Source organism: Vanacampus margaritifer, chromosome 1, assembly GCF_051991255.1.
Source record: "Vanacampus margaritifer isolate UIUO_Vmar chromosome 1, RoL_Vmar_1.0, whole genome shotgun sequence".
NCBI classification, from domain to species: Eukaryota; Metazoa; Chordata; class Actinopteri; order Syngnathiformes; family Syngnathidae; genus Vanacampus; species Vanacampus margaritifer.
The window spans coordinates 10,569,378-10,592,624 of record NC_135432.1 but is presented as its reverse complement, the minus strand read 5'-3'; the positions used below and the strand labels follow the sequence as shown (position 1 = coordinate 10,592,624).

The 23,247-nt window shown below is 42.4% G+C and overlaps 1 protein-coding gene across 1 annotated transcript in view; it reads right to left on the bottom strand.

Moving 5' to 3' along the window:
• The window catches only part of plxnd1 (plexin D1), an 89,042-nt gene that overhangs the window by 56,460 nt on the left and 9,335 nt on the right, over nucleotides 1-23,247 (bottom strand). The window contains exons 3-7 of the mRNA XM_077572064.1: nucleotides 19,581-19,712; nucleotides 17,907-18,007; nucleotides 13,120-13,249; nucleotides 9,461-9,638; nucleotides 8,023-8,131 (exon numbers count right to left, since the gene is read on the bottom strand). Coding sequence (XP_077428190.1) covers nucleotides 8,023-8,131; nucleotides 9,461-9,638; nucleotides 13,120-13,249; nucleotides 17,907-18,007; nucleotides 19,581-19,712 — 650 coding nt within the window. The remainder of the gene's footprint in view (nucleotides 1-8,022; nucleotides 8,132-9,460; nucleotides 9,639-13,119; nucleotides 13,250-17,906; nucleotides 18,008-19,580; nucleotides 19,713-23,247) is intronic.

Genomic DNA, 23,247 nt, shown 5'->3' with positions numbered 1-23,247 from the left:
AAGGCATACCACTATCGGTTTCACTCAAGACGTACTCCCACGTGAAGCACAGTCTCGGGCTCTTTATAGAGTATTGTGTACGGAATATTAAAGTATATCCTACCCGTATATATCCAGTTGTGTCTCCATGTCTTGGCATAGTTTGGCTTTCATCACTCTAGCGACATACGCTTTCACGGCAATGTAGTACCATGCCGGTCTCTCTTGAACCACAATGATAAATTCATCTTCTCCATTTTCTGTCCAGACAGACATTAAAACCCTAGAGAACCCACAGGGTCAAATTTGGCCCCTATAAATTCTGCTACTCAAATAACAGACTTTTTTTTTTTTTTTACAAATTTAACTTCAAAAGTCCAGAGTGCCACTTCTGACCCCTGCATGGGGCCATCTAGGGGATGAATATTGCACTTACATGAGCCAGAGTGGTGGTGACAAGATGGCTGGCAACATGCTGTTTTGTTGAGCTGGAAATCAATCCAAACAAAACCATCTTCTCAGCAAACCATCAGATGGTAAAATTGTGTTTTGGTGTTCAGTGAACTTATAGCAGTCATTTAATGTATAATTCATAATTTTCCAAAGAAGAAAAGGGTTCTTGGGTACTCCAGGGTTAAAATGACATCCAAATGTGGAGGGTGGCAAAATTGTAAAGGCTTTCCATCGCGTACTGTTTATCAGCATTTGTTGGTTACTGCTCTTTCTCCGTGCTCTGATTTGCTAGCTTACAACCAATCAGAGTGATTAAATGTCACGATGGTCTGACGTTGATTTAACATGTTGAACCCGCCGAAAACGTCCCCCGGACAACCCCAGACAACGCCTCCGATATTACGATGCTGCTTTATACATTAATGGGACGCCGCATACTGACGCCCGGACACTTTCCGACTCCCGACGTCGAATTGGTCTATAGAAGCATTTAGAAGACATAAGGTAGTCGTTTGACATCATTGGTCAGGAAGGGACAAAAACAGCCCAATTATTTTTATGTGTGTACCAGGCCTTACAAGACACGAGATACTCTGGCGTTTGTCGTCCAAAATCAGGACAAAAGCAGCCTCATTATATTTCTATATGGACAGGGCCCAATATCTTAGTCTTTCCACCTGGGGTGGGGGGGAAGTGGGAGGCATCCATTTGGGAACAAGACATTTGTTTTTTCCAGTGGCTGACACACATGGTGATGATTAGACACGCCTTCTATTGGAGTGGAGAAAACACTGAAAATATGCCAGACTATTAACGTTTGTGCGAAGCTTTCCTATCATCACCTCAAATGTAAGAAAGCCGCTGCTTGGTGTTTGATTGGCTTTCTGACAAGTGTGCGTCTCACTCCCCGTTGTGGTGTGTGTGCGTGCGTGTGTTTCCGGGAACGGAGTGTGTGAGTTTTGCCTCCAGGAAGAGACAGATGTCCCACAGCAGGAACGATAGCGCCTCCGGTAATAGCGACACTCTCGCAAGCTTTCAAATTGGAAGGACTGAAGCGAGTGTGCACGTGTGTCAGGGGTGGACTGACAACATGTAATCGAAAAATGTCCGTTTTTGTGCGTGTGCGTATGTGTGTGATTGATTAGAGGCAGGCGGCCCTCTTAGGCTCTTATCAGCTGCAACTTGTCTGTTTTTCCCCTTTGTGTCCGACAAGAACACATACGGTGCAACACGTACACACAAAACAACACACGTGCGCACTAGATCATGAATGGGCAACTTAAAAGCCGGACAGGCATATCATTTTTCACCGGTGCTACTCGGGGCCACTTAGGACCGCACACTTCCAAACCAGATGGATGACAAAAATGCTATTTTTTACAAAATAGATGCATATGTACAAAATACGTGCTTTTAATATATTTCATGTTTCATAACTCTTTGACTGCCAGACGTTTTCAGAAAAGGGATGCCGTGGGTGCCAGCCGATTTAAGCATTTTTGACTGATCTTTCAAGGTCCACAGAAAATTATGTGTTTGGACTATGGAAACACACATACTACCAAATGAAAGATTGGACTCTCATCTTTCATCAGAACAAAAAGTTTGTTTCTACCTTATTACATTTTTCAGTAATCAACAATAGAAAATGGTTAGTTTCACCTCTGTTCTGAAAAAAAAACGTATTTTAACGTCTTTGGCACTCCTCCATAGGATTTTACTAAACGTTATTTAACGTTTTTGGCAGCCAAAGAGTTAATACATTTTTCCACGCGTGTAGAAAAGATGCACGTAAGCCAACAACAAAGAAGGCAAACGAAAAATAACCATATATTGTCATTTTTGTCTTTTCTTTTTTTCACCAGTACATAAGAATGATCATATATGGACGGCACAAAACTGCTAAACAGCAAACCAACATGAAGTCCAACAACTCATTTTCTGCATTCTTCTTCACAAAAATCATCTCACTCCAAATTCTAATATTGTTGACGTGCACGTTTGTCCTTCATATCCAAATCCTACTCTAGTTGTAGTAGTATAAAGGCCAATCCAACGTCGGGAGTCTGACAGCGTAGGGCCGTCTGATCAGTGCATAAATTATTTTATTTTTTATTTTTTTATTATTTTTTTTTTTTTTGTATGTGCATGCGTGCGTGTGAGTGTGTGTGTGCATTCATTAGTTCACCTAAAACCTATTTTAAAAAAATCCCATACCGTTCACCTAAACCGAACACTTCCAGCCAGAGTCGTGAGGCCGTCAGGAGACCCGAGGAAGGACCAAAGAAAAGAAAGGAAAGTGAAATCCAGCACCAATCAGACACCACCCACCGGGCCACCGAGTCCTTCACCAACCCCAGAAACATCTAAATTCCAACAATGTAGTGCATAAATGACTGTCGTAAAGTCGGATCGAGTTGGTTTGGGTTGCGGGTGTTTTCAGAAAATTCGACATGTTGAATGGTCGTCGGGGCATTTGATCACTGTGATTGGCTGTTAGCTAGCGAATCAGTGCACGGAGCAAGGAGAGGAAGTGACGAACGCGGATAAACAGTACTGATGGAAAGCCTGGACCATTTTTTTTTTTCACCCTGCTGTACCCTCCGCATTTGAACATACAATATCTTTTTGGACATCGGGAAGATGACTTTGTATGTCTCTTTGTATGATATTACCATTAAAGGTTATGCTGACAGTGTTCGGTTTAGGTGAACGGTATGGGATTTTTTAATAGGTTTTAGGTGAACTAATGAATGCACACACACTCACACGCACGCACGCACATACACATACTCACCCACATACAAAATATATATATATTTAAAAATAAAAAATAAAAAAAAGAGCAATGATGATGACATGTCAAATCGGTAAAATTACCGAATGAACAATACTGAGCTCTCCAGAAAAAAAAAAAAAAGGTTATGCTGACAAAGGTGTGAAAGCTAAACTATGGCATGACATGGGGGACGCGGCTGGACATAGCAGGTAGGATTTCATTTTAAATACGATACTGTGCAAAAAGCCGGAGGGTTTCATTGACGTGGGAGGACATCGTGAGAGAAAAAAAGTAGCCGGTATGCATTGTTTACGTTTTTATATCCCGCCCCCGTAAAGAGGTTTACGGTTGCCTTTAGGAATAATGACTACCGCCACTGATGGCATGGAGGGGAATTACTTCTCGCGCATGCGCTGAAGGTACGTAATAGTCGGGGTGGGCGCGGTGTGTATTTACGTCATTTTTCTACGTGACGTGCCGACGTCTGGGTCTGGGTAGGCCTTCGGTCACATTTGGCCGACGTTGGATTGCTGTATTTAGGCCTTAAGACTGATTGTATGTGCAACTAAGTCATGTCTGCCATCTAGTGGTGAATGGCGATATTACAACATAAAATTACAGTTGACAATACTCGCGAATTTGTATATTTTTTTCAATATTTTTATTTTTTTAAACAAGATTCATCCACCACCACCAAATTTCACTCAGTTTGTCGGGCAAAACGTATATTGATGGTTTATCAGCGTTCTTTTAAGAATTTCTGGGGGTATGTAAAAAAAAAAAAAAAAAAAAAGTCCGTCCGTCCGCCTTCTTCCGCTTATCCGGGGTCGGGTCGCGGGGGCAGCAGCTTTAGCAGGGAAGCCCAGACTTCGATCTCCCCAGCCACTTCAGCCAGCTCCTCCGACGGGACCCCAAGGTGTTCCCAGGACAGCCGAGAGACATAGTCTCTCTAACGTGTCCTGGGTCGTCCCCGGGGCCTCCCGCCGGTAGGACATGCCCGGAACACCTCCCCAGGGAGGCGTCCAGGAGGCATCCGAACCAGATGCCCGAGCCACCTCAACTGGTTCCTCTCAAAAAAAAAAGTATTAATTTTTTTATTTTTTTTATTTTTAATTAATCAAGGGGCCACTCAGAATGTGGTCGCAGGCTGCCGGTTGCCCATCCATACACTAGATAGACAAAAGTCATGACCATGTGATGACCGCAACTCCAGGCAGTGAAAATCCGGAGCAGACGAGCTTTCGGTCTTTTGGGAAGACTTTGGACAGGATGTCCGAGTTTTTTCATCCAGAAGAACATTTGTGAGGTCACCAACTCAGCGCTGATCCCAAACGTGTTTGGTGGGCCTGACCAACAAGGTTCTTCGAGTTGGACGCACATAATTGACCACAAGTTTAAAGGTTAGTACTGGATATATTTGTCTAGAATGTGTACAGTAAGTACACATCATCATCAACATGAAGATTTCCTTAGAGCTCACTTTTGGCCCAACACTAAAAGTTAAACCCCTTACAATACTGCACACCACCCCCGACCCCCCCGGTCGCGCGCATACACGGCACACACTAAAAACACAAGCCGACCTGCACTCTCAGGCCCTCTCAGTGGACACAGCGGTTAAACACACATCCTCAATCACGTCTCTGTCAGAGGCAAGTATGTTTGGCAGAAAAGATCGCTTTCACGGGGACAAAGAGCAGCCGAGGCGAGGAGAGCGCAGACGCCACCGCACCAGAAAGTGGGAAACAATAAAGAGGTGCCAAAACCCGAGACGCAAGCAAAACAGCCAATGTGTTTGCTTAAGGGAAGCGAGAGAGAGTGCGTGTGTGTGTGCGTGTGCGTGCGTGAGTGACTGAGAGATATAAAGGGGGGGGGGGGGGTTCACGTTGGGTGATTGTCCTTGTCGGGTTGGTTGGTTGGTGGAATGTTGTGCTCTGGTTACCATTAAGTCCACTTTGAAGAGATGGGAGAGGACACGCACGCACGCACAACATGCATACACATTCACACACCTGCTATTTCATGACTGAAGCACAGGCCTTGAGGTTGAAACATTTGCCGGTAATGTCTTTTTACGACAACATCTGTCCACTGTTTGTACTGAAGATACGCGAGCGACCTTAACAGAAGCATCGCAACCGTGATGCACAAATTAACCAGCGATGCTAGAAAAACACACCACATGCTTTCTTTGAAACTAAAAGTTGCCCAGATGAGAGCGAGATAGCGGAAAAGTTGCTTTCGTGTGTGAGGGGTGACTTTGAAGCCTGTATGGCCAACTAAAGCACAATATAGAGGCACTCCATTGGCTAGTTACCATTTCTATTTTTTCTTTTTAAAAATTGGGAGAGTTCATTCGGTAATTTTACCAATTTGACATGTCATCATCATTGCTCTCTCTTTTTTCTTTTTTTATTTATTTATTTGTTTTTATTTATTTTGTATGTGGGTGATTATGTGTATGTGCGTGTGTGTGCGTGCGTGTGAGTGTGTGTGTGTTAGCTACCATTTCTTGACAGTCTCAGTGTCTTTGTGGCGGTTTTCTTTGCGCCCAACGGGGGGGGGGGGGGGGGGGGGGATGAAAGTGGAATTGAAATGTGATACCAGATGCAAGAAGTAGATGAGGAACGTCTCAATGATTAGCAGATGATTGTTGAAATCACAAAGGCGGGATTTTGCATTGTACAAATGCAAACGCTGAAAGAGTGCAACTTCCCGATTTGCATGAACATTATTTGGAGATCTGGAATCCAAATCAAGGACATTAACGAAAGTGACGTCTACACAAAGTGGCGAGAAGTGGGTCACAAGAATTTCTTTAGGGATTATTTAAAAAAAAAAAAAAAACAGCTTGAAGTGATTAAAATGTGATCGAAGCGAGAAGCTCGGCGCTTTGCAAGTCGCCGCTCATCCTGCGAGAGCGGCGCTCGGCTCATTATCACCTCCGCTGCAAACCGCCGTCTCATTTCACACGCGCGCAAATTGGGGAAAGGCTCGCGCGCATCCACCTGCGACCGCCGCCTTCGCACCTTCGCGCCTTCTCCGCCGAGCAAAAATAAAAACGCTCGTCATCTGACAGCCAGCAGTCGTCGACGGCGGCGACGGCCCAGCGAGCCTCAAACGCGCCCATCAGATAAAACGCGGATCCTCGACAAGGTCCCACATGTGGGCGGAAGCCAGCTGGACGGCCTCCAGATAGGAGAAAAGCCTCTTTGTGACAAAAACAAACATCAGCCTGAGCGGCCAGACGTACATATCCAATTTCCTTTGGCTTAGCGTTACAGCATATTAATCGTACGTTTGATCCTGCGCCGGGAAACCTTGAGCCAGCCGAAGGGAACAGAAGCCCCGCAAGGGAACGTGACAACACCATTTAGCTGAAAAGCAGGGACGGAGTGTGTGTGTGTGTGGGGGGGGGCAAATTGGAGAGGAGCTCACCTCCAACAAGGGACGGCCAGCCGGGCAGGCGGGATCACGTTCATTTGCGGCTGCAACTCCATTAGGAAATGATGCTAATCTAACGTTATTGCTATTCCAGAGCCATTTAGGAGCTTCTAGTTTGCAAAAACAAAATAGCCTTCCGGATGGATCTTCTTGAAATGTAAAGTTAAGTGCAACATGCGAGGCGAGAACGTGATTGTGGGATAAATCGCATGGGAAGCTTTCAAAGCGGGTGGGGGGGTGGTGGTGGTGGTGGTGGTGGGGGGGGGGGGGCTGTGTAGCGAGACTAAGCCGCTTGTACATCCCGTGTATTCGCTGCGGCGTCCAGTGCAGCCGCATAATCTGCAATTGTCACACATGTGTATCGACTCTCCCCATGCAGCCTCGTAATGGTCACAATATTTGGACCGGGCTACAAGCTAAAGCTGGCCAATGAACGCGTCTTGGCGCCGTGCCTCCATAGCTCAACTATGTAGAGATGGACTATCATGGACTGGACACGCTTTAAATGTCTTCTTTTGAGACATGATTGCCAAAAAGTGGACAGAGGAGTTCAACTGGCCGTTTTTTGTCATGTCAATTCACCGTTTCATTCAATGGATGCGTAGTTAAGCAGTAGGGATAGAGTCCATTTTGAAGAATCATATGGCCCATAAAACATCCATTTAAAAAAAAAAGTGTTAACTTCAGGGAACTCATAATAAAAAATTTCAGAGATGCTGCTGACCCTGGGGATTCTCTCCACCTTCTGTTTTTGTTTGAAATTAAAACTAAGAAAATTTAATACTTCATGTATTTTGGACATTTGGAATACTTTATTTACTTTAGGAAACAATTGTTTAAGTTTTTATTTAACTTTTGAAAACATGCTACTGACCCTGGGAGACCCTGGAACTTTTTGTTAGCTTTTTAAAACGACTTTTTTGTAAACTCCAATATTTTACGAACTCTAAAAAATAATTCAATAAACATGTGCTTTAAAATTCCCCCCAAAAATAAGAGCTGGAGTTTGTTTGTTTTTCAAATTTTGATGCCTATATATTCCCTTTTAGTGAAAATGAATATCGGCTCCAAATATCGGTTATCGGCGTCCTTGACTCCTAATAATCGGTATCGGCCCTGAGAAAACCATATCGGTCTATCTCTATTAACTAGACACACAATTTGAATCTGACTTGTGAAGTTGAAGGAGCAAAAAAACTGGCAGCTGACAAAAAGGTGGCTACAGGAACTCGCCCATATTTGGACGTGCCATCAATATTTCCCTTTGACAAACAACGCTAGCTACGTACAAAGTATAAGTATGTAAGCGTGCTGTGTAGTGTGGAGATGGTGTAGTAGTGTGGGATGACAACAGAGGTGTGACTCACGAAGTTTTGGGGTTTATTGCTCCAGTCCGCCCACAATCGTAGATGACGAAGCTTCCGGACACCACAGATGTGCCGTTGACTTTGATTGCCACCGACACCGGCAGATGATCTGCCAAAAGGAAGGCAAACAAACTCAATATTCTCCAGCAACCTTCCTCATGTACTAAACAATATATTTAAAAAAAAAAAAAAAAACAATCTCAATAATAATCATACATTGCAATCAGAGGGAAATTCAAAGGGCTGAGAGATCGCATGTTTATTTGCTCTATTCTCTGTCAGTGTTTAAGTTGGTCAACAAAGAAAGAAATCCCACATGAGTTTCCCCCAGTGACGGTCAACAACCTTGCCTGTCAAAAGAGCCATTTTAGGCCAAATAAATAACCAAAATCTGCGTGGAGCTGCAAATCATTTGAACATTGTGATAAGATGTTAGATGATAAGAGCTAATTAGAGTTGCACCATAACACAAAAATATCAGAGCAGCATCCAATGCGTAGAGATTCATTTTCTTCTACCTGTTTTGTTGTTGTTGTATTTTTTATACATTTCTAGACTTTTCTGCCTTTCAGTCAAATTTCGGACATTTTTTGGGCAATTTTATGGACATATTATAGTAACAATCTGTCTCTCTTCCTTTTTTGGACATTTTACTTACATTTTCTCCAGCTTTTGTTGCCATAAACTTTCTGACATATTTTGCGATTTTGTGGACATTTAATGGTCATTTTCGGGATTTCTTCTTTTGTTTTGGGACATTTTTTATGGTTACTTTTTGAACGTTTTCTTTTCTGCCTTCTTTTTTTTTTTTAAATTCCATTCTCTGACGTTTTTGGCAATTTGATGGACATATGATGCAAATGTTTCTGCTTCTCCTCTTCCTTTTAGAACATTTTTAGTATTTAAAAAAAAAAATCTCTCTTTTTTTCTGAGAACTCTGACATTTTTTAAATATATAATTATTCATCTTTTATTTACTCATTAATTGATTTAAAGAATATTTTACCTAAAAATATGTAATATATACACAGAATATATACATATATACACAGTATGTATGTATATATATATATATATATAAATATATGTATATATATATATATATACATATACAGTATATATATATATATATATACAGTATATATACAATATATATATATATATATATATATAAGCCAGAGGAATGGGAGTAAAGAGCCACATGCAGCTCCAGGGCCACAGGTTGCAGACCCCTGTCCTAGTGGTACAAAAAATGATACAAAATTAGAAAGTATACACCTGATTGTATTCCAACAATTCTGGAGGTTATTGACGGCTTAAAGGCTGTGTTGTGCCGCGTTATCTAAATCCACAACCTCACGTGTGTGCCAGCGGTTCGAGGACAGCAATGGCTGCAAGCACGCAGACGGACGGACAGACGGATGGACACGCGGCTCACCTGTGCCCGGGAGGATGGGCCGGTAGCTTTCCCGAGAGAGGAGGGGGCACGTCTGGATCTGAGCGGGGCCGTGGCCCAGGTGCAAGGTGGCGGCCGTCCACAGAGCCGGCCCGTATTGGCACTCCACCCGAAAGCCCACCAGATCTGGAACCATGCCGTTGATGAGGATGCCAACGTCCTGCGGCGTAAATGCACAAAGACACGGCTTGGCATGAGTGGACCCGACTGAACGTTGGTGCGGGGCTTCATCAGAAATATGTTAACAATGATGAAACAGATGGCAAGCTGAATTTTTGGGGTATGACAGACATGTCATGATAAACAGCAAAGTGATTTCAATGTGGGAATTAAATCAGGTGACTGAGAGGAAGTGTGAGACGAAATCTGGACAAACCCGAATAGAAGCACTGGCAAACATGTGCTAACGTGTCTTTTAGTTTAGAGCGCCTCCATTGTTCTGTGGCATTGATCATTTCCTGGCGAAGGGCCTGACTTCCTGCCTGCCGCTTCCTGTTTGGGGAGACAACCTTGAGTCGGACTTCCTGCGGCTCCGGTGGGGCTAGCGTGCGGCGGACAGCGCCCGGCCCGACTGACCCACATAACCGACTAATCTGCGGCTAATGAAGCAATTAATGACGCGTCATCTCTCAGCCTCGTCTAATTATGGACTGGAACGGATCCCTCCAGCGCAAATGCTCGGCCCGCTAATTGCCACATTGTGATTATGCGGCAGGTAATTCCCGTGAAAACAGCACACACGCGTCGTCGCCATCGCGGCTGCTGCCTGCTAGCTTGTGTCACCGTTTCCACTTTTCTCCGCGACATTTGGCTGAAGCGTATCATGACGGATTTAGCCGAGAAAACCTCAAACTAAATTAGCTTTCCCGCACCCTCATTCCCATTTATTTTCACTCCAGACTTGTCTCGCATCTTGTGTCGAGTCATTATGCGCATCAATTCATTGCAAAAATCGCTGCGTGGGAAAATATGCAAGTGAAGGAATTGGAAGTGTGAGTGGAAAACAAACAAACAGATTACTGAGTTATACAAAGAATTTAGATGTTGCGATATTTTAAGGGAGGCTAGAAATGGAATAAAAGCCAGATTTTGTTTGTTTTAACTGCTCTGGAGTTTGTGTGACTTGGACTCATGCTGATTCAAACTTTGGACGGAGCAAGCACAAAAGTGTTCTGGGGGAGGCCGACAGCAGGCAGCTGTCGCAGAGCGCTCAAACGACCCCGACGCAAGGAACTGCAGAGTTGAACGCTCATATTTGGTACGGCATGACTCCTCCATGTGACGCGCCAAGAGTCAGACCTTCGATCGTTCACAAGCTCTAAAATGTTTACACAGAAAAGTCCTCCCCACCGTCTCGCGCTTAAACCTGACCTTTAGACGTGCTATTTACAAATGCTAAATTAGCAATTACGCATTTTTCCACACACACAGGGTTCTTGCAGAAATCACCAAGTTACATTTTAGACCTATTTTAGACTTTTTAGACCATTATAAGAACAATTTGAGACCAACTTCAAGTCGTAGCAAGCTGGTGCTTTCTGGCTTTCTCGCGTGTGACTCGAGGGCCTTCACGCCCAAAGTGCAAATAATTAAAATTCAATACAACAGCAAGTAGCTCCCATTTAACCGGGTTCCACACAAACTGTAGCGTTTCCGTCTGAACACTTGGTGGCACACTAGGTCGCGCCCATATACTAACGTACTTCAAAGACAACCGAGGAAGAGAGCCGCAAAGATATAACATCATGTGCTAACTTCAAAGTTGTTAATAAAAGGAATAAAGACAAATACAAGACTAATTGCTGAGAATGATGAACTCAATGTCCGCGACAGCGACCCCCACCCGATTTAAAACTATTTGCGGCGATTAAAGGGTTTTATCTACCGAATGCAACAAGCTAGATGCTATGCTAACCGCTACGAACTACCCGGCCGCCCACTCTTAACTCATTCGCTGCCATTGACGGCTATAGATGTAAAAAATTCATTTGAACTATTTCTATTTAACATTTTTTTTCCATTTTTGTTAAGAGTATGAAAACCTAGATTTTTTGGGGTACATTTAGAACAGATGTAAAATTTGTGATTAATCGTGAGTTAACAAGTGAAGTCATGCGATTAATTATGATTACAAATTTTAATCGCCTGATGCCCCTAATTTTTAATAATCTTTTCTTTAAAAAGATTACAATTAAAATGAATAAACTTTTCTTTTCTTTTTTTAAGAAACGATTCTTAAAAATTAGAGGCGTCAGGCGGTTACAATTTTTAATGGTAATTAATCGCATGACTTCACTAGTTAACTCACGATTAATCCCATATCTGTTTTAATACAATAAAAAAAATTGTAGGTTTTCAAACTCTTGTTAACTCTTTGACTGCCAGACGTTTTCAGAAAAGGGATGCCGTGGGTGCCAGCCGATTTAAGCATTTTTACTGATCTTTCAAGGTCCACAGAAAATGATGTGTTTGGACTATGGAAACACACATACTACCAAATGAAAGATTGGACTCTCATCTTTCATCAGAAAAAAACGTTTGTTTCTACCTTATTCCGTTTTTCAGTAATCAACAATAGAAAATGGTTAGTTTCACCTCTGTTTTGAAACAAACGTCTTTTAACGTCTTTGGCACTCCTCCATAGAATTTTACTAAACGTTATTTAACGTTTTTGGCAGTCAAAGAGTTAACAAAAGTGGGAAAAATGTTAAACTAATAAAAATAGTTCAAATTAATTTTTGACGTCTATAGCCGTCAATGGCAGTGAATGAGTTAACCACGTGGCCACGGCTGCCCTTGGTATTGTAAATCAGGTGTCTTGAATAAAACAGAAGGATTTAAGATTTCAATATTTCTTATTTCGTCTCCCACATTGTAGTTTGAAGTCGGAGGTTTCAGATGGAAGCCTCGATTGTTATGTTGTACAAGTGTTAGCATGACCAAATGGTCTGTGTGCGCGTGTGTGTCGGCCTTGTGTGACTTACGTAAAGCAAAGCGCAGGTGTTGCTGTTCACAAGTGTGTCAAAGTCGAGACCACAGCAACTGAATGGAACTTAGCCGTCATTCATCTGATTATTCGCAAGTGGGCCGTTCGCGTCACGAGGTCAAAGTTTAATCATTTTCACCCACGATAGATTTGTTTAGAAGGCCTGCTGTCAGAAAGCGTACAATTGTGACAAATGGGATCCTGCGGTGCAATAAAGTTCAAATATTAAAGTCATGTTCCAACAATAGCCTGCGCTGACAGGCGACCATCTGACATTGAACACTGTTGGAAGGATTTGGAAACAATTATTCCCTCGGCTAAATATTTTCACGCCTTTATAAAGGCCACATCTCAGCCGCTAATTGCCCAATTGCTGAGCAATGTCAATGTGATGGATTAGAAAATATTAGAATTCTCACTTGTCAAAAATGCTGACGTTACACTTGATTATGCACACAGCCAATAAAAGAAAGAAAGCAAATAAACCCAGCGCTGTCTGATATGAAGTGACCTGAACTTTTGTGATTATTAATACACAGCATGAGGTGTCAGCTTGCGCAGTTTTAAATAGCTTTTGTTCCCATGATAATCTTCCCAATTTGATAATACTCGCACATGACATGCAGTCGCCGACTGTCAGCCAACGTGCGCCTACCTTGATGTCTGCGGCGATGCTGATCTCCGGCGGCGTCAAGGTCATGGAAGGACACTGGTGAGGGCCGTCGCCTATGGTGATCCACGCGCGTGCCAACAGTCCCTGGGCACACTCCTTCTGGATGCTACACCTGGCAAACGGCGGGAGACAGACATTCATCCAAAAGTCACGTTCAGTCACGGCGCTAACGCATTACTCAGTAACCGCCACCGTTTCATGTAACTTGTAATCTAATGTGGTGTTACGATCTCATATTTGAGTAAAGTTAATATTCAAGGATCAAGTGTGTGACTTTGTAACAAGACAAAGTTGGCAAATTGATGACAAGTGTCATTGACCAAAATAGCCGTATCAAAATTGTTGCCAGTTTGCACATAGAATAAAACACTTGGTTAACAAATAATAAAAGAAAGGAGGTCAAACCAACCCTTTTACTGACCAACAAACAATTGCACATTATGAAACATTCAAGTCATGAAAGGAAACGATCTCATCGTGACGGGAGGATTCAAGCTGGACGTATCGTCCCGATGTTGAGTTTGTGACAGCTGAAGATGAAAATATTAAGGCCAGCACTTCTCATCCTTTTTTCAGGGATGTGCCTGTTGTCAAATATTCTTTCAGCCAAGTACCTCTTAACCAGTGCAAAGCATTTTTTTGAACGCTTTATTGAACGTTAATGTGAACAAACACTCACAGAGGATAAAAACACACCCAAAATGATTATATACACTAAAAAGGGGATTCATACATAAAAACTACAGTCATACAAAGAAGTGTAAACAAGAATGAAAATCAAAACAATAAATACTGAGCAATAATATTTTTCTTGAATATTTGTTTTTTTCCCCCCAACGCATTTTTGGTTGAAAGAAACCAAAAAGACATAAAACAGAGTGCTGTGCCATCATTCTCTGATTTATGAAACTTTGGAACTTCATTTGTACAGCGGTATCTCTCAAACCATTTGGAATTCAAAATGTAGAGCTAAAAAAAGAAAGAATTCACTTAACTACAAATAAAGATTTGTGCATAAATGCATTTAAGTGAAGTGTAGAACGACTAGATTTTTTTAAAATAAAAACAAGTAGACAATTTATGTTCAGTGAAATCGAGAAATATTCATTTTATTAATATAAAAACAATATTTAAATAATTATGTCAAAAAGGATGTCTTGATTTATTTTTTTTTTTTTTAAATAAAATCTCGATCATGAAACATTACCTTTGGTAAATCAGCTGTCATTTTTGGGTTAAGCAGTGTTGTCTGCGTCTGTTGAACGTAACTAATAAAGTAACTTATAATCTAACTTAGTTACTTTTAAAATTAAGCAATCAGTAAAGTAGCCAAGTTACTTTTAAAAATAAGTTATCAGTAAAGTAACTAAGTTCCTTTTTAAGGGTAATTCTGTCAACACTGCTCACATGATCAAATACCCTCTTAGAATTCTATGGCCCAAGGCACACATTCTCACTGGGCTGCACAGCACACTGTTGAGTAAGTTGTCCGATGTTCATCATCATCATCATCATCATCATCATCATCATGGGCGCCTTTAAGCAGTTGTGAATTGAGATAGAGTGGTCAATTGGCCAAATTCCGACTGTCATAAACGCATCACGCGCGCCTGCGTTTCTCATAGCTCACCTGTCACTTTGCCTCAACAACCTTGACTGCGGGTCACATGCATCGCCATGGTAACCCATCCCAGGGGCACAGACCGCCACTGACTGCCAGTACACAATCCGGGGAACGTCGGCCTCCTTAAAGCTCCCGCACTGCTTCTCCAAACGTGTTAGCAGTGTGTGTGTGTGTGTGTGTGTGTGCGGGCATTAATGAACGTGTTGGACCGAGAAAGACGACGAGGCGCTCATCAAGTGCGAAGGGCCGGCAGGCACTTTGACTTGTGGCTGACTAATGAACTTCGCCGGCTGCTGCTGCTGCTGGCTGACTTCATCTGCGCGGTGCAGGACGAAGTGACCTCACATGGACGAGACCCCATTTAACTGCATCCCAACATGCCACATAATGAGTGCTGTGCCCCCCCCACCCCTCCCCTCCCCCCTTCACAGTTGTTGCCAAGTGTGTGCGTGTGTGTGACTGCTAGCATTTGTGTAAGGATCGTCGTCCCATTGGAAGCGAGGGGCTGAGAACGGCCGTGAGGTCAGCCGCTGTTCTAAAAATAGCTCTGAGTGGATGTGAAAGCCACACGAAAATCCCCTCCGCATGAATCAACTCAACAATTCTGAGTGCTGTTTTTTTTTTTTTTTTTCGCAAAAGCAACAGTCACACTCCAACACACCTCGTGCCCGACTGTCATCATCACAGTCCGGTTGACGTGACCTCGTTTACATCCTCTGCCCTGTTTTCAAGTTCTCTTACACTTTCGACTTGTCTTTCCAGATAGCAGACTTTGCCGTCAGGGGCGGAACATTTAAGGAACTGGATGCACATCGGCAGATGCATTTTCTTTTCATTATTGAGAGAGACAAACCAACGCATCCTCCAAGTGAGGGCCAATGGCAAACATCTTTTCCAATTTTCCACTGACGAGTCAAGCAAAGCGCAAATTTGATCTTAAAAAAACATTCCGCAAACGTGAGCTTTCATCTTGAAAGACAAAAACAAATATGTGATTTGGGAAAAGCAACATGCAGAACATCAACAAACATGCGATTTGGGTTGCAGACTGGCCAAGCTGCATGGTGACTTAAACATCCGGAATCCATTCACGGGCCCGTTCCGCTTCTGGTAGGTCCAAAAAGACACGCATGCTAAGCAAAAAAAATCCTCAAGCGTGCATTCCAAGCAGCTTCTTCAAATAAACACACTTAACATATGCAGCTCAAATAAAACCAGCGAAAACTCGTCGCCTCCTGCTTATGCGTGCGCGCCTCAGATAAGGTGGGAAGCCACCGAGACTGTGAAACAGCAGGGGAACATACTGTATCAGCTCATACATGCGCGCGCACGCACACACGCAGATTTGTTCATTGCAAAGACTGCACATGACGCACAATTTGATTCCAATAACGATAGTGAAGTGCTTTCTGCAAAGTGCTCCAACACGAAATATGTGATGAAGGGCCGAGTTCTCCCTTTGCAGTCAACAACGCCGGGAGCCGCCGGGAGCCGTGCAGAAAATCAAGCGGACCCCCACCGAGACGGTGGCGGCTTCTCGGGATTTGGGGCCGACTGCCTCTCGGTGCTCCTCCGAGCCCGGCGAGCCCCCTCGGGACAGACCTCTCCCACTCCGAGGCCGGCCTCGCAGAGTGTGCAAAGAGCACATCAAACGAACACTGATGACATCAGCGGCCAGACAGCCGCGCGCTCGCGCTGACACGCACGCACGCGCAGGCTCACACACTTTGACATTTCCTTGTCAAAAGAGCCAGTGTGCGCTCTCCCTCCCACCGCCATCAGCACAATCAACGCGCCTTTGTGGAGAGGGGGGGGGGGGTGCATGACGAGGGCGGGGGAGGCGAGGGGGGGGGCATGACGAGGGCGGGGGAGGCGACAGACGAGGATGACTGAACCTACTGGAAAATAGGAACGCGCCAGAGAGCCACAGTGAGAAAGAAAGACAAAGAGAGAATCACGAAGGGTGAAAGGAAGGCAGTGAAGCGAGAAAGGGCCGACAGATCGCTAAACAAGGAGAGGAGATGACAGTCGAGCTGACCACGGGTACGAGCACGCACACTGAGCTCCTCCGCGCTTCCGCTGTGGCAGCGCACAAAAGTCACTAGCTCATCTGATTGGCTTTAATCAAGCAAGCAACTCGCTTTCTCTCGTGCTCACTCACGCACAAACACACACAAGACTCTCCCGATGGCCGGCAAACCTCAAGTTTCTTCTTTCTTCCATCTAAGCTCTTTGACAAGATGGCAGAAGGTGCACTGAACTTGTTGCCATTCAGCAGAAGAATTGCTAAGTGTTTAACTGAAGGATTTTTGGCTAAACTGACATGAGATCGTCATTAACTCTTTGACAGCCAAAAACGTTTAATGACGTATGCTAAAATCCTAATGAAAGGCGCCAATAACGTCAATTGACGTCAACTACGTTTTGTTTTTTTTCTCAATGAGCAGTGCAACGTCTTGTGCAGCACTGCCTTGTCATTGGGGTTGTAAAATCACAAAACAGCCACTAACTATGGCCAGCAGATGGCAGCATCGTATCTCTTTTCAATGGGCTCCCAGTGTATGGAATTACAATGAAACATGACTAATCTGATGAAATAGAACGTTTTCAAGGATGACGTGAATGATCAAAGCCTTTGTCACATTAAATCGAATTCACAGAGCGTCACTAAACAAAAAATATTAGTGTCAAAGTTACTGTTGTGCAGAAAATGTATCTTTTCACAAAAAGCCCGTTTTCTCCTTATCTTTTCAATTTTTCGCTCAATGTCACTCAAATTATATTTAAAATTATATTTTCAAATGATGATTACTATAAACGGAATAAGGTAGAAACATACCTTTTTTTCTAATGAAAGAATGGAACGCGATTTTCCATTTGGTACCCAGCATGTATATATGGTTAAAACACACAATATCCTTGAAAAATGAGTTAAAATACTTGAAATCGGCTGGCATTGCCGGGGTTCTTTTTTGGATAATATTTGGCAGTCAAAGTGTGTTAAGTGTTTTTGTACTACTTTTCTGTGCCGTGACATTTTTTTAATGTAAAAGATCCCTTGGCTCAATCAAGGTTGACAAGATTTGATTGATTATGGGAAGACTAGCAGGTCTAGGAGAGCGTCCATGGTTGGGTGTGCTCTTACCTATTCTCCAAAGTGCACCATCCACAGTGGGCGTCGCCCGCTCCCAAACAGTCGCCGCAGCTGGCCCACTGGTCACATTGAGCCACTTTGACCCGCAGCATCTGCTCGAGCATAAAGCACAAAGCCGCAAATTCAAGCCACCGATTCAGTAGATTTGACTCTATTTAGAGTTGGACCAAATGGACTCCGTTTTAGAGTAATATTTACTCTTGGAAGAGAGTAAAATAAAAAAACGAAACGACTGCAGCTCCCGGCGCTACGTCATGATCACTCATACGACGGCCTGGGCAAATATTCTGATAAAAGTCAAAAAGCTCAGATCATTGACAGCAGGTAAAATGTTGTCACATGCGTACCGCTAGGTTTGATGCAGTGCAGGTGTAAACCACTGTTATGTGTAACCACAACATTCAATTTGTTGAATTAGCACCTGTCTGAAAAGTCTCAAATCAAACGTTAGCAGAAGCGCTGTTATAAATATTTGACAGAACGTTGTATTGGATTGGATGTATTTTGTGCAAGTGGTGATGATTTTGGGGCAAGATGGCGCAATTAATCCATTTTGCTGTCAACAACATCATTTGGTAATATTTTTCTTGCGACCTGCTGGGCTTCACATTGACTTCCTCTGAGACAAACAACGCTTGTCTGGACTGAATTGCAACAGAATGTTGCATTTGAAACGTTAAAATAGCAGTCAGGCTTTGAAAGATGACTTCTTCAAATTCCACTCGATGCAAATAAGAAGAATCAAATGTTTGTTCATGTCAGTCCTTTGGAAAGTGTTTTGTGTTTTGAGTGAACATGTGCGTTGATGGGGACCATTTTTCTTTTCAAACACATGGAACAGAACTTTTCAACAGACTGAAACGCTTCCTGGCAATCTTTTACAGAAATAAATCTGAAGTCTTCCTCACTATTGAAGGGAGAAGGTCGTACAAGCTACGTGTTGTTATTTCATTGATGTGCATGGATGGCTTCCCCCAATATGAAAAGCACTCCAGTCGATGATGTTGCCATTCGATTGATGACTGCTGATGTTTTTATGAGGCATCACTGTCAAGTGTAGCACAATGGCGGATTGGGAGGAAGAGTTTCTTCACGGGGGGCCTTTCTTCACAATCTCCCCGCAAACCTAACAAAGGTGCTTTTCGTGATATTATTCGGTTACTATGCACGTGCTCGTGACCGCTCGGCTCTTGAAATCTCAAATGTTACGACCGAGCTTGGAAAAATCGCACCATTCAAATTGAACCGTCTTCTTGTCACAGCTCCAGCAGATTGGCTACTTCTATTTGAAATGGCGGTTTTGTCATTTCTGTTGACGCCTCGCATTTACATGTTTACGTACTTTTCATGATTCGTGATTGATTGGAAAAGAGTTCTTGCACTCAAATGGCCCTTCGTGAATGAATGAAAATGAACAGAAAAAGTTAAGCTGATGAGCAATTTGTACCCTGCGGGACTCTGGTGCGAATGCTCCCTTACTGTACAGAACCAGGAGGTATATACAGTATTCACCAACGGTCATTTTTGGCGTACCATTACACCGCTATTATGCAAATATGCGGTTTCACCACTTGAACCCGCCATCTGGGAGCAATGTGTGGTACGCAAAGGCACACAGAGGACTGATGAATGACAATAATCAAATAACGGCAGCCGTTCTCTTACATGGTGGGAGGTCATGACATAAAGGTAGGTCCTGTCATTGGGGTCAAAGGTCATGACGTGGTGGACGGATTCGCTGGCAGGCAGCTTCAGCGTCCGCTGACTGGCCGACGTCATGTTTGGCGTGAGGGTCACCTGTGAAACAGAATTGTGGCAGGGTTACGAAATGAACGAAAGACCTGCCGCTCCTCACGAGGGTCTTTTAACTCTTTGACTGCCAGACATTTTCAGAAAAGGGATCCCGCGGGTGCCAGCCGATTTAAGCATTTTGACTGATCTTTTGACTGATCTTTCAAGGTCCACAGAAAATGATGTGTTTGGACTATGGAAACACACATACTACCAGATGAAAGATTGGACTCTCATCTTTCATCAGAAAAAAAAGTTTGTTTCTACCTTATTCCGTTTTTGAGTAATCAACAATAGAAAATGGTTAGTTTCACCTATGTTTTGAAACAAACGTCTTTTAACGTCTTTGGCACTCCTCCATAGGATTTTACTAAACGTTATTTAACGTTTTTGGCAGTCAAAGAGTTAACAATGACATCACAATTGTACGGCACAACGTGTGGGGTGAGCAGGTGGCCCAAAATATAAAAATTAAGTATTACAACATCAGACCTTTTCACAACAGCCACGAGCAAACAAAGCCTTAATCATTGGCACAGATACTGGAAAGTTGGCTAGCATGCTAGCCATTAGCTTTTGCTAAATGACTGAAAGACAAGCCAAGCAAGCGTTTTGGACAAATCTTTGAGAAAACATCTTCCACAAACGCAATGATGGAGGAAATAACGTTTTCAAAAAGAACCTTGAGTTTACTTCTTGAAAATAACAAGGTGTTCATTAATCTTGCTATCGATGACTTGGGAACATCTCGACGTCTGCGCACAATATTTGTGGTGTGCATCATCTGTATCCAGGTCGCTCATTTGTCTCCATGCTGGCCCTCCCGCAAAAGGGGTCACATGTTCTATACTTACACGCACACGCACACTGCAGCTGAGGAAAACAAAGTGTGCTGAGTGCGACTTCCTGTCATGCAGACGATGGAAACTCGTCTTGCTCCAATTTGGAGCCTCTTGCAACAGACTGCAGACGTCCTGATGGACACACAAACTCAACGACGCACTTCCTTTTGCTCGCTCTCGCTTCCTCTCCTGCACCCCCCCCTCCCCCCAGCCACAAACATACAAATATAAAACCCGGGCAAAAAGATGCTTAAGCTTGGATAGGAGGTTTTATCTCCCAAATGTTTTTTTTGTTTTTTTTTACCCTTGCCAACCTGTTTGTGTCTCGTCACCTGTTCCATGTGTTCAGCAAACATTGAGTGAGTCCATAGCAACAGGGTGATGCAGTGAGTCAACAACAGGCCACACACCTGGACAAGAAGCCGCACTGACATGGTGACAAATCAATTCGATTGTAGCCACAATGGAGATACGATAAGATGGCAAAATGCTCATTTGTGTTCATGAAATAGTCCAGTCAGTACAATGTCTTTTTTTTCTTGGTATTCCAAATAGTTTCATGTTTTTGCTTTGTGCTTGGTCATACCTGCCATACAGGAGGCTATAGAAGTTGTGAGCACAGCCCGTACTAAAACGGGGACTTCAAGCTGGATATCAAGAAAACCAAGTTCATGCTCAAAGGGCTTTCCATAACGGTGTGCTCCATTTGTCCAAGTCGTCAAACCATCACTTTGTATTTCAAGCTGATGTTATTTAGTCTACAGTACCTTAGAAATGAGTGGATTGTGGCTACCAATTACTATTTTATTTGCACACAATGCCCCGTATATCTTGAGCTCTGGGGAAGAAGATTTGATTTTGAAAAAATGACATTTAGTTGCCGCACTTATTTACATTCTTTTCATAACACAGAGCTCGGCAAGAGCAATTAAATAAATAGATAAAAAAATAAAAAAAGCTTTTACATCAAAACATCACTAAAACATAGCGCCTCCTCATTCACGTCGCTCAGCGCCCCCGTTAACAGTCCACATCTCACAAAAACTATCCAAATCTCCTGCTCTCTTGTAAAAACTAAAATCAATAAAGAGGAAGAAGAAGAGGAAGAAGAAGAGTATTAACCAACGGTGATTTTTTTGGCGTACCATTACACCCCTATTATGCAGTTATGCGGTTTCACCACTTTAAGCAGCCAAGAAGAAGATTTTGATTTGATTTTGAAGAAGAAGAAGGAGAAAAATAATAATAATAATAATAAGAAGAAGAAGAAAAAGATTTTGAAAAAATTTTTGATTTTGAAAAAATACATTTATTTGCCGCTCTTATTTACATTATTTTCCTAAACACACAGGTCGGCAAAGAACAATTCAATAAATAGACAAAAATAAGGAAGAAGAAGAAGCGTATTTACCAACGGTGATTTTTGGCGTACCATTACACCCCTATTATGCAGTTATGCGGTTTCACCACTTTAAGCAGCCAAGAAGAAGATTTTGATTTGATTTTGAAGAAGAAGAAGGAGAAAAATAATAATAATAAGAAGAAGAAGAAGAAGAAAAAGATAAGGAAGAAGAAGAAGAGTATTTACCAACGGTCATTTTTGGCGTACCATTACAGCCAAGAAGATTTGATTTTGATTTTGAAAAAAATACATTTATTTGCCGCTCTTATTTACATTATTTTCATAAGACACAGCTCGGCAAGAGCAATTAAATAAATAGATAAAAAAATAAAAAAAGCTTTTACATCAAAACATCACTAAAACATAGCGCCTCCTCATTCACGTCGCTCAGCGCCCCGTTAACAGTCCACATCTCACAAAAACTATCCAAATCTCCTGCTCTCTTGTAAAAACTAAAATCAATAAAGAGGAAGAAGAAGAGGAAGAAGAAGAGTATTAACCAACGGTGATTTTTTTGGCGTACCATTACACCCCTATTATGCAGTTATGCGGTTTCACCACTTTAAGCAGCCAAGAAGAAGATTTTGATTTGATTTTGAAGAAGAAGAAGGAGAAAAACAATAATAATAATAAGAAGAAAAAGATAAGGAAGAAGAAGAAGAGTATTTACCAACGGTGATTTTTGGCGTACCATTACACCCCTATTATGCAGTTATGCGCTTTCACCACTTTAAGCAGCCAAGAAGAAGATTTTGATTTGATTTTGAAGAAGAAGAAGGAGAAAAATAATAATAAGAAGAAGAAGAAGAAGAAGAAAAAGATTTTGAAAAAATTTTTGATTTTGAAAAAATACATTTATTTGCCGCTCTTATTTACATTATTTTCCTAAACACACAGGTCGGCAAAGAACAATTCAATAAATAGACAAAAAAAAGGAAGAAGAAGAAGCGTATTTACCAACGGTGATTTTTGGCGTACCATTACACCCCTATTATGCAGTTATGCGTTTTCACCACTTTAAGCAGCCAAGAAGAAGATTTTGATTTGATTTTGAAGAAGAAGAAGGAGAAAAATAATAATAATAATAATAATAATAATAAGAAAAAGATAAGGAAGAAGAAGAAGAGTATTTACCAACGGTCATTTTTGGCGTACCATTACACCCCTATTATGCAGTTATGCGGTTTCACCACTTTAAGCAGCCAAGAAGATTTGATTTTGATTTTGAAAAAAATACATTTATTTGCCGCTCTTATTTACATTATTTTCATAACACACAGCTCGGCAAGAGCAATTA